The sequence below is a fragment of the Fragaria vesca genome, linkage group LG6 (assembly GCF_000184155.1).
Source record: "Fragaria vesca subsp. vesca linkage group LG6, FraVesHawaii_1.0, whole genome shotgun sequence".
In the NCBI taxonomy this organism is placed as follows: Eukaryota; Viridiplantae; Streptophyta; class Magnoliopsida; order Rosales; family Rosaceae; genus Fragaria; species Fragaria vesca.
In genome coordinates, this window is record NC_020496.1 from 23,837,999 (window position 1) to 23,853,168 (window position 15,170).

The 15,170-nt window shown below is 36.9% G+C and overlaps 1 protein-coding gene across 1 annotated transcript; it reads right to left on the minus strand.

The window, feature by feature from the left end:
• Positions 1-6,164: 6,164 nt before the first annotated feature.
• On the minus strand, positions 6,165-7,382 carry LOC101300272. Its single transcript, XM_004305675.1, has one exon. The coding sequence runs from the start codon at positions 7,380-7,382 to the stop codon at positions 6,165-6,167; it is 1,218 nt and encodes a 405-aa protein (XP_004305723.1).
• Positions 7,383-15,170: the final 7,788 nt, after the last annotated feature.

A 15,170-nucleotide genomic window follows, 5' to 3' on the forward strand; every position in this document is an offset into this window, starting at 1 on the left:
TCAACAGTCGTCCAAGCTAGCTCTGCCTCGCCGGCCTCCACTTCTAGCTAGAGCCCGCCGACATTGCCTGATGTCCATGCTCAAGGCCGTCGTCCAATCATTGATATTAGTGATAGGAGCACAAAGTGCTACGATATTAACGTATTTCCTACCTTATTTAGTTATGTTATTCTCTTAACATTGTCATTTTAAACATGTTTTGTGATTATAAAGGTAAAAGAGTGGAAAAGTGAAAAAGGAAGCTAAAACCGGCGGATTAAGAAGGATAAGTCGTTTAGGAAATTTTCCTGTTTTGATAAGGAGAAACTTTCCTATTTCATTTTGGGAAACTTTCCTATTTTGATTAGGGAAACTTACTAACTTTGAATCTTTCCTATTTTGACTTTCCTGAATTTTTTTGGAAACTTTCTTTCCTCTTGAGACAGGGATTCCACATGAAGCAAGGAAACCAAATCCTATATGGATTAGGCCGAAATTCTGTCACATAAAAGGAGGAGAATGGCACCATCTTTTTAGGGTTTCCAGCCGAATTTATATGGAGATAATGCAGCAAACATCAAGGAAATTAAGGGAAATTCTTACCTTTTATTTCTCCATATAAATTCCTAATATTCCTAGAGTTTATATCTGATTTATATTCCTTTTCTAGGGACATTAAATGGCACAAATATGGGAAGAATTATCAGCAGCAACTCAGCAATTAACAAGGAGAGATTCAAGCCGAATTCAATTTGGAAAACAAGCAATGTATTCAGCCACAATTCCAGCCGAATTCAAACTTTTAATGTGCAAGATATTCTAGAGAATTCTAAGGAATATTCTCTGAAAATATTGTGCTATTATTTGTGGCCCTTGGATCGGATTTTAGTCAATGGTGTGGAGTAGAACCCTATGTCGACATGACCACTATATAAAGGAGCAGATAGGAACGTTTTCAGCATCACTTCCTACGCTCTAGAAATTCAGAAAACGTTCTCTTAGTTTCTCTCATTGCCGTGAGTCCCTAGAAGAAGAAGGAGAGAAGCCCTTGCTGCCTCGGATGTTCCAGGGAGTACTGAAGCCCTAGCACAGCCTTGCACGACCTCAAGTTCTTGATCGGCCAATCAGTCCATTGAAAAGTGTAAATCTATGTCTAGTACTTTCTGGCCATCTTCTTCTGCTTTTAGTTTTCGTTTAAGAACCATGTGTTTTATTTTTCGAATTGGATGGAATCTTTGTTGAGAACTAATTGATTTTCAGATAATAATAGTTATGATTTCATTGTTCTGATGATGTTATGCGATTGAGTCAGTTGCCTTAGAAATTCGTTGAAAGCATGTTTGTGTTTGATATATCTATGTTAGAATGCATGCTAACTAATGCTATGATCTGTGCTAAGCCTCATTGGTAAGTATAGATCACCAGTAGTGGAGGCCATATCCTGTATGGTTGGGAACATGTTTTGCATGTGAATGGTTAAGCGTCGTACGTAAGCTTTTTGCATGTTAGGGTTCGTTCTTTTACTTAATGATTTGCATGTTTGTAGACAGATACTTACAGTATTGATAGCAGCAGCATGTAAAATGTTCTAAGTTCAGACGTTCTAGCTTGGATGACTATTTAAATGCATGACCTCGTAGGCTTGTATTTAGAACCCTTCTGTGTTTCTCTTTGGTGATAACTCAATTGTGTGATTAAAGTTCATTGGATTATGGTTATGTTTTCTGGAATCTGGTTTCGAAAGTGTGGAAGTCGATCACTTGTATATATTATACTTTATTTACTATTTTCATAGGAATGTTAGAACAAATCCTAAAATCCCCCCTGAAATCATGTAAATGTAATTGCTGTTTATATTCTGTAAATAACTCTTAAATTAGATTCTAATCTGTTTAGTTTTGTAAACGCAGGAGCACCCTAAAGTCCCCGGATTGATCGAACTTTATTTACCAATACTACAATTGTCAAAACAGGGTTCATAATTGTCGCACGCCCGGAAACGAGCCGCGTCAATTAGTTCTAGGAATTGCACAAGTAGGTGAATCCATATATGGAATTGCACAACATTATAGTTAATTTGTTTAGTTTTTCTTTTACTTTTTTAGCATCCAGATCTAGTTTTCTCTCTCTTTCTAGGGTACTAGATATGCGGCTCTCTCATATATGAGTGTTTGTGCAATTACAACATATTGTGGCCGACTTCAGTACCAAAACATGTTGGATTAATTCCTTTATTTTTTGTTTTTTTTTTCAACGAGGTTTTTCATTTTTGCGGGAAAATACATTATTCTTCTTCTATCTTCTTCGTTTTTTATGTGTCTTAACTGATTATTAAAGGTCGATAACTTGATAAGATGATTATTGGGGGGTCAGTTACCCAATAATTGGGGGTTAGTAACCAAGTTATTGAGGGTAGTAACCCGATTATTGGGGTCAATAACTGATTATTAGGGGTCAGTAACCAACTTATTAGGGTCAGTAATCCGATTATTGGGGGTCAGTAACCAAGTTATTGGGGGTAGTAACCCGATTATTGGGGGTCAGTAACTGATTATTGGGAGTCAGTAACCAAGTTATTAGGGTCAGTATCCGATTATTGAGGATCAGTAACTGATTATTAGGGGTCAGTAACCTAATTATTGGGGGTCAGTAACTGATTATTGGGGGTCAGTAACCGATTATTGGGGATCAGTAATTGATTATTAGGGGTCAATAACCCAATTATTGGGGGTCAGTAACTGGTTACTAGGGGTCATTAACTGGTTATTTGGGGTCATTAACTGGTCAGTAACTGGTTATTGAGAGTCAGTAACTGGTTATTGGGGGTCAGTAACTAGTTACAGGGGAAATTCCGGTGACCGGAGTTCGGCGGTCGGGAAAATTCCGGTGACCAGAGTCTGGCGGTCGGGGAAATTCAGGTGACCGGAGTCCGGCAGTCAGGAAAATTCCGGTGACCGGAGTCCGACGGCCGAAGACCGGAGTCTGGTGAGATTCCGGCCAATTATTCTCTCTTTCATTTTCTCTCTCTATGCATGTTTAAGGGGTGAGGGTAAAATAGTCTTAAAATAATATGATTTATTAAGACTTTAGTAAAGATTTGTGCATTTGGGCATAAACATATGTGTATTTGGGCATAAAAAATGTTACCTTATATTGAAATGGGCTAATGAAAAAGATTATCATTGGAATAGGAAATAAAGGGCTTAAATTAGTACTAAATGAGCATTTTCCCATAAAAAAATGACAGGATGATCAAAGTCTAATGATCATATATATATGGTATACTACAAAACAAAAGTGCTTGTTTGGTTTACAAAATTAATAACACAATTAAAGGGGCTGAAACGAATGTATCTTATATTCTTCGACTTCTTAAAGAAAAGATGCTTCGATTTTTTTAAGTCTCTTTCAATAAAAAGAAATGACAAGGGGCATAAAAAAATTTCGCACTAGGCCTTAAATTTCTCAGGACCAGCCCTGATGAGGACCATTTGGTTGAAGACTTCTTCATTTAACCTATTTTTCGATAGCATAGACACATACTATGAGACATTGATAGAGATATATACATATATAAATTGATATGGATTTTCTGGGAGGGGTTCTGATGAGAACCATGTGGTTCATAACTAGTTGAAGACTTATTCATTTCACCCCATTTCCGATTACATATTCATCTCGACCTTCTAGTTTGTAGATTTATATGAGTTGATCAACACTCCAAATTTAAAATCATTAAGGCGTTTATAAGTGTGATTTATCGATTTATAAACTTGAACAGCTGCTCTTTGACAGATTTGGATCGTCCATTGATTTGATTTAGTTCGATTCCTTAACGATTGTCAATTTTGCTGAAAATTTGTATAAGCGATCTTCTTATATATACCTAAAAACTGAACAGTTGAGATGGAAAAATGTGGTTGAAAAGTGAATGTAATAAACCATTAACGAAGAAGACTTCAACTAGTTTTCAACCAAATAGTCCTAATTAGAACCCCTCCCTGGATTTTCTATAGCTTAGTATCAATTGTTTTGATCATGCAGAATTGCTTATATTAGTCTGGATTATAGAAGGTCTTGATGTTTGTCAATAAAAGTTAAATATATCTTTTTTCAGTTGTAAGATTTTCATAAAGAACGTTGGATGTACTTCCTTAAATAATATTTCAAAAGTTTAGGTACGTGCTGTAACTGTTATTACGGGCATGTTTACTAACATGGAATGAAATTGAGAGTGGTGGAATTGATTCTGGAATAGGTGAATTTTAGCGTTTACTAACATGTCTATGTATTGGAATGGGTGTGGGTCTCACTTGTTTATCATGAATCGACTCCTTATGAACCCCCTTATCAAAATCAAGCTTATGGAATCAACTTTTTCTTCCCAAAATATTCTCACATAATTGTAATATTTTTTCTAAATTACCCAACCCTAGAAATATATATTGTATTGTTACCATCATATAACAACAACGACAACAAAGACGACGACCGACTCAAAGGTTAGTGTCTCTCTTCCATGGTGATCGATAAGCATCCTTGGTTTGTTGTTGTTTTTGTTTTTTGTTTCCTCTCTGTTCATTTGGTTCTACTTCATGTTTTAGGGCTATTTTAGTAATCAAACTAGTTTTAATTCCAATTCCATATTGTAAGTAAACAACATCAATCGTAATTAATTTCATTCATGTTTTGATTCCTTATGGTAAGTAAACAATAGAATTGAATGAAATATTCTCATACTGATTCTTGTTGATACTGATTCATGATAATTTTCATTCCAAGTTTGTAAACGTGTCCTACATGTAATTAGCCTTCTTTAGCTTTCTCTATGATTTTGCATATAACTACTTTATGCAGTTCCCGAAGGCAATATATAAGCAACTTCCTTACAGATCACTTAGAAGCAAATCTTGTGATTTGAGACGGAGTCAATTCTTAGAAATTTTTTAGTTTTGTTACAAAATGGTTGCAAGGTGAGAGGTTGGTCTTCTACTCTGAGCTGGGGCCTGACTTGGATAAAAGTCTCATCGGAATGTGTATTTCACAAGTGGATGATTGAATGTAAATCATTCAGCATCCAACTCATATTCGCCAGCCAAGGTTGGGAGATGAGTTAGATCAAACTCTTTGGCCTTTTCTTTTTATTATTATTATTCAAGAAATACATCATAACAAGGTTAGGAACCCAAACAAAGCCTTTATTAAAAAAATAATAATGAATAACAAAGAAGAGGTACAGGGAAATGAGTTTGATAGATCTTTTTATTTATACTTGCTATAGATGGTTTGCTGCTATATATCCGGAAGTGATTAAACTGTTGAAGAAGTGAAGAAATGACATCGAAAGCAACCCCATCTTTAAACAAAAAAAACAAAAAAACGAAACCTCGGCCATCTTCAATTGGGTGAGGCCAAGGCGCCAAGCATTACCATCTGGTTCATCAAAACCTGTATTCTCTCCCGCATTTGAATCAACAGCTTGATCTATAACTTATAGATACTATGTTCCCAAATCCAATTGTTAATATGAACACAACCTCCTGAATTTGAGAGTTCAATTTGAAGAACCATTTTATGTCTCTGATCCCCTAACTTTCAAAATATAGCACGACATATCTCCATTATAAAAGAAAAAGAAAAAAAGAAAAGAAAAAAAAAAGAAAAAAAAAAAGAGAATCATTGTTCCAAATTCTAGATGTCCAAGAAAACAAAGAATATGAACTAAGAAGAACAAATATTTCTCAGAATAACCTCTCATTAAGTGTTAAACTAACTTCAGGATATTTGCCACACAAAACAAAACGTATTCAAATAGCAGACGCCATTTAATAAGCCATTGTACCTAAGAGACATAACTACAAGATAAACAAATTCAGAACCCAGAGAGTGAAAGGAAGTAAGTAGCACAAAAGGAACTTGAAATGTTTCATGCCAGTCAAGTGGGAGTCTAAACTATCCAAGAAGCACACCTCACTCTCTTCAGAAGAGTACATAAAGCAAATCTCTTAGTTATTAATCTATTCAACAGGAGAACTTTCAAAACCAAATGCCTGGGCATGATCTGCTTCTCCAAAGATTGTAATGCCAGATGAAATAGAAGATTAGCACCAGTCATCACTATATACAGTTGTATTAATGAGACTGACAACAGCACTCAAAAACATGAAAATGGTTCTATGACCCTTCTAATCATCACACTGTTGTTTCACTTCATATCTTTTCACAAATCCTAAGCCCAGTTCCGCAAGACTCATTTTCCCTTGAAATATGCTCAATAATTCAGGTACTTGCTCTTGATATTTGATCACAAAACTTTCCAAGAACCACTTCTCCCTTCTCTTCAGAATGGTATTTATAGATACATCTTCCTTTGCAATTAAGCCCTGTAACTGGAGAACTCTGATAACTGAACACCGAGGTATGATTCGCTTCTCCAAACTATAAGTCAGAACATCTGGATATCCAGCTACATCTGAGGGCAGGCAACCCATTGTATTCATATAAAAATCCAATTTCTTAGATATAAGCAGCTCACTGTAGCACATAAATGGAGGATTCTTTCTAAATGCCAACAACACATCCTTTTCAGTCCAACCCCACTTCCTATAAAACTTCATCCTCTGTGCCAACTTTGACTCATCCATAACAGAAACTACGTACAGTGCTTTCACAAATGTACAGCTTGAAGGAGGAAATCCCATGCTGATGACCTTGTTGACATTTTCATTAAACTCATCAGCATCGGTCGTCATTGTAAAAAGAGTCTCGGGCCTACACAGATTAAGTGTGGATTCCAGCACTTTTATGGACCTCAGAAATGAAACATTCCGAGCAGCATTGCTCAGTACATTGACCTTAAACATCCTATGGGATTTCATAATGAAACGAGGGACCTTTCCATCAGGGATACCTAGAGTCTTGATGATATCATAGCAAGGTCTGATATTATTCTCTAAGCTCAATTTCAACACAATTGGGTTGCCAGAAAGGACCTGAGCCAGGGCAGTGCCTTTAATCCCAACGGAGTCAAAGAACTCGAGTTTCGGCAAAAGGGTCTTCTCAGCATTGACTATGAGCAGCTCTGGAAGTCTCTTGACAATTTCGGAGATGTGGGTATCCCCAAATCCATAGTCTTTGAAAAGCTTAACAACCGAGTCTGGCTTTTCTGGGGATTTAAACTGAACCCTATGCCTCTTGAACAAAGAGAGAGCAAGTTCTGGGGATAACCCACATGAGTTTACAAGGTATGAAACTGTAAAAGAGCAATCTTTTTCATCTTGGGTATTTCTTAACAATGATTTTGATGAATACAATCTTGTACAATGAGCACGGGTAAGTGAATTAACAGCATTGCTACGACTGGGAAATAGTAATTGAAATCTTCTACAGCAAAAACCAATCATAGTTGGAGCTCACAATCAGAGGCTAAGAGGAAACTACTCACCGGAACCCTTGTTGGTGCTAGCTGTTGATCAATTGAATTGGTCACTTCCTTCTTCAAATTGGGGTTTTAGGGTTTTCTGTATCATCTTCAATTTGGGGTTTTAGGGTTTTTGTAGCTCCGCTCAGCAAAGCAGGAAGGCTAAACTTACGCAAGTGATATCCATTTCTTTTATACTGAAGGGTAAATTTAACTCAATAGTAAGTAGTAATTAGTAAAGATTAATTTTGTAGGTCTGGTCATTGGAGGCCGTTGACTTGAATCAGTGACAGACTGACAGGGATGTGCTTCCTCAAACCACATTGAAAGTTTCAGCAGTGTTAGTATTTAGCCTTATTTTACTTTTTCTTTGTTTTGCATATAACTGCTTTATTCAATTAGCTATGAATTATATCGGAGAGGATTCAGTGCATCATGGTGCACTTGAACCACTAACTGATCAACAAACGGTGATTATGACAAAAAAAAAAATTAGAATATTAGTGAAAACCCAGAAAACAAACATCTTCCCCCCAAAAACCCCAGTAAAAAATTGAATACCAGTATAAACCCAAAAAACAAAAATCTGTCTCTCTCATCTCCCACAAAACCCAGCAGCTTCGACCCCTCCGCCGCCGCCGTCGTCATGAAGCCCAAGCGCGAGGAACACCGGCCAGATTCGTCCACTCTTCTAGTTCTTCTTCTTCCTCTTCAATCTTGCTTCCAGTCCTTATGTAAACTCATCACTAGCTTTAGATCGGACCATGCTGCCAACACCCATCTCCGCCGTGTACGCCTATTTCCGACCAAGTAGATCGAATAGCGTCGTCAGCTCGGACAAAAGCGACGTTTGACGAGGTCCAAAAATCATGTATGGTGGTGGTGGTGGTGGTGTGTGATGGCGGTGAACCGATTGTGGAGCAAAAGAAAGAGAAAAGAAGAAATTAATATTTCTTTGGGTAAATATCTGGCTATTTACTATGGTAACTTTTTTTTTATTTCTGATATCTTAACAGTGTTAGTATTGGTGTTTGTGTCATATAATGGATGGATTAAATGAATGGCTGAGATTTTATCACAGTACTCAGTTTACTTACACCTTGATGCATGCAAGAATTTTCTTGAATTATATACAATACTCATATACCCGTTTCTATTAGCTGGATGTATGGTCATGTGGTACGCATGCCTTACATAAAAATCTCACTTAGTTAAAAAGCTTGGGTAAACCTCCCACCAAAACGTGTCTTTCAAAGTGTTATTTTTATACAAATGGGTTCATCCTTACTTCTTGAGTATTCAGCAGAGGAGATTAAACTCGCCTTATTCCAAATGTATCCTACAAAGTCCTCGGGACCAGACGGTATGCTTCCTCTCTTTTACCAAAAATATTGGCACATTGGTGGTGATGATATTATGTCCTCAGTGCGTGAGTTTTTATCTACTGGCAAGCTCTTGAAAGAAATTAATTATACTCATGTTTGTCTGATTCCAAAAGTGAAATCCCCCACTGAAATATCTCATCTTAGGCCTATTGCTCTGTGCAATGTTGTGTACAAAATATGTGCGAAAGTGTTAGCCAACAGGTTGAAACCGGTCCTCGATCATATTATTTCTCCTTATCATAGTGCCTTTGTGCTTGGTAGATTAGTAACAGATAATACTCTTGTTGCAAATGAGGTGGCTCACTTTCTTTGGCATAAAAGAGATGGTCAAGACGCTCAGACGGCTTTGAAACTTGAAGTCAATAAGGCGTATGATCGAATTGAATGGTCTTATTTGAAATCTATATTATTACAATTGGGGTTCCCAACCCAGTAGGTCGCAGTAGTGATGAAATGCGTATCCTCTGTGAGATATTATTTTCTCATTAATGGTAGTTCAAGGGGTTTTGTTACGCCAACTTGGGGCCTTAGGCAAAGGGATCCCCTATACCCGTATCCGTTCTTACTCTATACAGAGGGTTTTTCTGCTCTTGTTCAGAGGATGCATGCAGTGGCGTAGCCACAATAGGGCCAAAGGGATCAATTGACCCTTCTCAAGTTTTTACCGTGTTTTTCATTGGTTGAATTTTTTACTTCTTATCATACATACTATCATAACACTACATATTTGACCCCTATGACATAAAAACAAAGTTAGAAATATAAGCCAATCTATCTTCATTTTCTTAAAACAGTGAACTAAAAAATAATAGATATGTCTTCTGCCAAACACTTACAAATCTACCTAAAAGGCTAAATTCTATCATGTATTTTTTTTCTTTTCTTCATTTTTATTTTCAACCATCTATTTCTTATTTTTCTGTCCTTTTTTTTTTGGAGAGTATCAACGACGGTATTCTCAAAGGCTTTTCAGGCCCAGAGACTTATCCGCGCCGAGGGATCATGTCAGAACGCTTCCTCCCCACTGGCCACTAAGAATAAATTGAGATTTAACCCCAATTAGCGTCGGTTGGAATTCGAACCTGGGTGTGGGGGTTCCACACCTAGGCTCTTACCAACTCTACCACCTGTGGTGGTTTATTTTTCTGTCTTAATATTCCAAGACTACGTACATTGTTGTATGACAGCCTTCATGTAGTCGGCTAAAGATGATCATCTCTATTCTATTTCCCATAATTTAGCATTAGCTAAAATTGTTACTGCCCATGCGAAATAAATTAAGATATTATGGGACTAAGTTATACAGCAGTCTAAATCTACTATAAATCTCAAGCCCTCTTTGTTGTTGAAATTTTTTTCAAGTTCCTCAATAATAGCTTTAGAATGACTGTTATGCCTAAGAAACCATTATCTAGAATTTTATGTTGTATATGAAAAGTTATCTAAAATTTGACCCTCTTGTAAAGAGTTTTTGGCTACGCCACTGGATGCATGTTAACGGCTTATTAGTGGGGATAAAGGTGTGTATGCGTGCTCCGGTTCTTCACCATCTTCTCTTTGCTAACGGCAATTTTCTTTTTGCTCAAGCTACTCTTGCTAGTTGTCATCAGATCAAGCGTCTTCTGGAGACTTATGCAACTGCTTCAGGTCAGTCAATATTTTAAAAAGAGCAGTGTTTGTTTTAACCGAAACTTACATCAAGGGGAGCAATAAGTTTTGGCTTCTTCATTGGGGATGGAGTTGGTGCCGTTTCATGGAAAATATTTCAGGCTTCCTACTTTGGTGGGACAATCAAAGAAGAATATTTTTTCTTATTTGAAGGACAGATTACGTACGAAAGAGACTGTTCGGTTGGAAAGGAAAACTTCTTAGCGGGGCGGGTAAGGAATTACTGATTGAAGTGGTAGCTCAATGTCTTCTTAATTATGCTATGAGCTGCTTTTTACTACTAAAATCCTTCTGCAATGAATTACAGCAATCTGTGCTAACTTGTGGTGGGGATATTCTGAGAATGACATGAAAATTCACTAGGTTTCTTGGAATAATATGTGTGCTCCTAAGGAAAGAGGGGCTTTGGGTTTTCGTAATCTCTATGCTTTTAATTTAGCCATGTTGGCCAAGCAAGCTTGGAGAATTATTCAAAACCCAAATTCTCTTGTTGGAAGAATTTATAAAGCACGTTACTGTCATTCAAAATCTTTCTGGGATGTTACTTTGGGAGGAGCCCCTTCATACTCTTGGAAGAGTATTCTAAAGTCACGACTAGCAGTTGATTTGGGTTCACGGTGACAAGTTGGTAAGGGCGATTCTATTGCTATTTGAGAAGATAGATGGATCCTTAGACCTCACTTGCATCGGCCGCTTTTCCCTCTTCGTGTTCCCACCACTCTGAGGTATGTGTCTCAACTTATTGTTTCTGAAACTGCCAGATGGAATGTTCTTTTGCTTGAGAGACTATTTCCTTTGGAGGATGTGGAGGCTATCACTTCTATTAATTTAAGCTCAAGACGTCTGGATGAGAAATTGGTGTGGCATTATGATAAGAAAGGTGTTTTTTTTTTTTTCCAATCAAAAGTGCTTATACAGTGGCAAGGGACAACATTGTGCTTCCTATTCTGTCAGTTTCTAGTTCCTTATCTCTCTCTAATGATTTTGTTCCTTTTTGGAAGAAATTTTGGAAGAGTAAGGAGTCAGGTAAGGTGAAACTCTGTTTATGGAAAGCTTGCCATGATTCCTTCCAACAAGAGCAATTTTGGTTAAGAAGCATGTTACTATTCCATATATTTGTCCTCTCTACAAATATGAGGAAGAGACTACTCTCCTTCTATTTCGTGATTGTCAGATGGTTGTGCAACTCACAAATCACTTAACAAATAGGTTGTCATTCTCCTGCACCTTCATCTTTCAAAGAGTGGTTGTGTTGTTGTTCTGAAAAGCTGTCAAATGTCAACTTCTGTCCTCTTTTAAGTGTAGGCTTCTTTGGAAACCAAGAAATGACATGGTCTGAAAAAAATAAAGTGTCACTGTCAAAATTTGATGCTTAGCGCTCAAGTTTGGTATGCAAAGTATCACAAAGCCAACACTTCTCCTCCAACTGCTCCTAGGCCAAGATATGGGTGGAAGAAGCCCAGTTCTAGATGGTATGGTGTTTGTATGGATGTGCTTTTGATCTGAATTCTCATTTTGATGGAGTTGGTTTTGTGGTGGGGGATGAGTATGATCAGTTTATCTGTGGGCATCGGAAAGCTATGTCTTTTGATCCGGTTTTCTCTCCCGCTCATATTGAAGCTTTAGTTGGCAAAGTTGCCTGCAGATTAGTTTTGGAACAGGGTTTTGGTCCGGCTCGTTTTGAAACAGACTCTCTTGTTCTTGTGCAAGCCATCCACTCAATTCACGATTATGCTGTTCTTTTGAGAGTGGTTTATGAGGATGTTCTGCATCTTTTTTCTCAGTTGCCAGGTTGCACATTCACTCATCTTTATAGGGATGGAAACCATGCTGCTTATTCACTTGCTCGCTGGACTCTCAAATGTAGACCTTATAATATCTTTTTTGCTTCTACTCCTTTTCTGAAGGATGTCATTACTATTGATTGTAATTGACCTTGCTTAATTAATATATTTTTCGTTTCTTCTCAAAAAAAAAAAAATTGGGACAGACCTGGCAACACTGGTTTTGTTTAATGATCATATCATTCATATGCTATATCTAAATCTACAAATTTTGGTCGTTCTTCATGATATTTTTATGATATGTTAGAGTTTGATGTGAACCTGTATGCATGTCGAGATAATGTAGAATTTAGTAGTATTACTATATATGTCGTATGTTCAATACTTCCATTGCAATTTTCGTTATAAGACAGTCAGATTTGGTACCCAATCTAATATTCTACGTACAAAATAACCCTTACATGTACACTAGTTGTGCGGTGAGCAATCTAACAAGGCTGAAAAAAAGTCATGAGTTCAATTTAAAAGCTAACTAGATGTTGCACATTCTCAGTTGTAACCTAAGGGCCGGGGGTGTATTCAATCCAGTTGAATGTCATTGTTCACAAACCAGATCTTTCCACAAACCCTAATCTCTCTCACATTAATTCAATAAAAAGAAAAACATTATTCAATCCAGATTTTAAAAGATTCTAGCTGATTTTTAATAATACATAGATTTTGTTAATTTTATGGATTGTTTTGATTCTATGTAGAGTTGATCAGATTTCATTAGATTGATTTATCGGTATTTCTTTAGACTTTTTGAAGTTCATAGATTGTTGCAATAACAATACATAAAAGAAAAATCTACCAAAACACAAACGATAGAATGAAAAGTCAAATGCTCTTATGATTCATGATACATGTGATCTCATACAGCATAAACAACACCCTCCAGGCCTCCATAACTATATGGGAGATAGTATTGGTTAAAACTAGAGCACAACCAAATTTGACTGTAGCCAAGCTAAAATGTAATGCAGCTAACAGAACAATTATTTGGGGTTTGAATAGAATTTACCCAAATAACAAAAGAAAGGGGAAAGGCACTTCCTATCAATCCCCCATTTCCAAGCCCTACAAACAAACCTATTAAACATTATCTTATTCATAAGCCTTCTCCTAGTCATCTACCACTTCATATGTTTCTGCAATATTTCCTTCAAGCTTCCCCACTGAAGCAAGATCGCTTGCATTTGAAGGGTTGAACCTCTAGCATTGGACTTCACCATCGAAATTAAACTAGCAGCAGTCTGCTATCGAGAGTCCTCTACTGTAGGCAATACAGAAGATGATCCGGCATTTATGTTAGTAAGTATAATTTTTATTTCAATTTTATTATTTTTTATTTTTACAATACACAAAAGTTTGTTATAAAATGATTCACACTTCACAGAAACTAAATGAGTAGGGGCAAGTCGAAGTACCTAAAATGCCTTGTCACGCTTGTCCAATTGTTACCCAAATGTGAAAACTTGGCAGTACTGGTGAACTACAGACAGAGAAAGATGTCAGTAAGATACAACTAAACATCACGGTACAACTATCATATACATGTCTCTCTAATGAAAAGATTTGCATATTAAACAGGCCAATCAAGAAATTTTCGTTACCAGTTTATAGTTATTTGTCCAACTAGATTACAGGCCAAGAAGTCTTCTTCATCTAAAATAGATTGGTTTTTTCTATCAAAATGCGCCTTTGGTGGACGATCTAATCTTGGCTGTTTCATTTTCTATTCTCACATAACTCATTACTACTCCTGTGCAACTATATATATCTGCAAATATGCAAAGAATGAGATGTATTTTACTTGAATTTCTTTATGCTACTCTATCGTGCAGATGGAACTCATTACTAATGTTTACCTTAAAGTATGGGATGTAGCATCCAACTTTTAGTAGTAAATGGAATATGTGGGATGTAGGATCCTAATTTTAGTAGTAAATGGAGTATTACTTATGTTTACTTATGCCTACTACTCCTTTCATGATCATATATACTGTAATTATATCAGTCATATTCAGATCTAAATCATCTATTAGGTGTTCCTATTTTTGTTCAGATTATTTCTCAATATGACTTTTAAGCAGTTGATGGAGTCATTTAGGTTTTGTCTATATGCTAAAGATATGCTTCAGGCTATCTGTTATTGATCAAGCACAGATTGTCATCTCTTATCATCATTATTCATGTTGTTTACTAACCAACACAAATCTACTAGGATTAAATTCAGTGTGCTACCCTGAATTTTAAGTCATTTTTCACGTGTGTCCTTGTTCTTTTTTTTAATCAGGTGTACCCTTGTACTCTCAAAATCCATCAAAACCGAACAAAATCTGAAATTGACTATAAATGTGATGTCATGCATCTGATGTGGAGGACATAGAGGACACACTTTCCAGTTTTTTAACCCCTATTAAGGGTAGAAATGTCTTTTGAGCCTTTTGTTACTTTCTTTTTTCCTTTTCTTTTGTGTCTCATCTCTGTCTCTCTCTCCTAACTTTCTTCCCTGTCGGAAACTTGTTGCACAACTCCCTCCTCCATGCTGGGTGTGTTGAAACACTGGGTATGTGTCGCCGAGGCCTCCAATGTCTTCAGCGGCTCAGACCATATATCTATTCTTCCTTGCCATCATCGTTGACTTCATCGAGGTCGATGGGTTGAATCGGTGAAGTACGGGTTGATGGGTGGCTTGAATTGGACGACCCTTTTGGGGGATTTGGGGAGAAGATGAGAAATTGGAGATGGGTTTGTTATGGATTTGGGATTTCGGGAGAGGAAGCGAGCAGAAAATAGAAGAACAAGGGGGTATGAGATCTTAATCTTCTTCAATCTCTGATTCGAGTTTTTGTTTGGGAAGGTAATGGAAGAGAGATGAGGGTTTGGGTT

What these genes read in the sequence shown, in the direction of transcription:
- LOC101300272 (XM_004305675.1), bottom strand. Translation starts at nt 7,382, where the DNA reads ATGATTGGTTTTTGCTGTAGAAGATTTCAATTACTATTTCCCAGTCGT.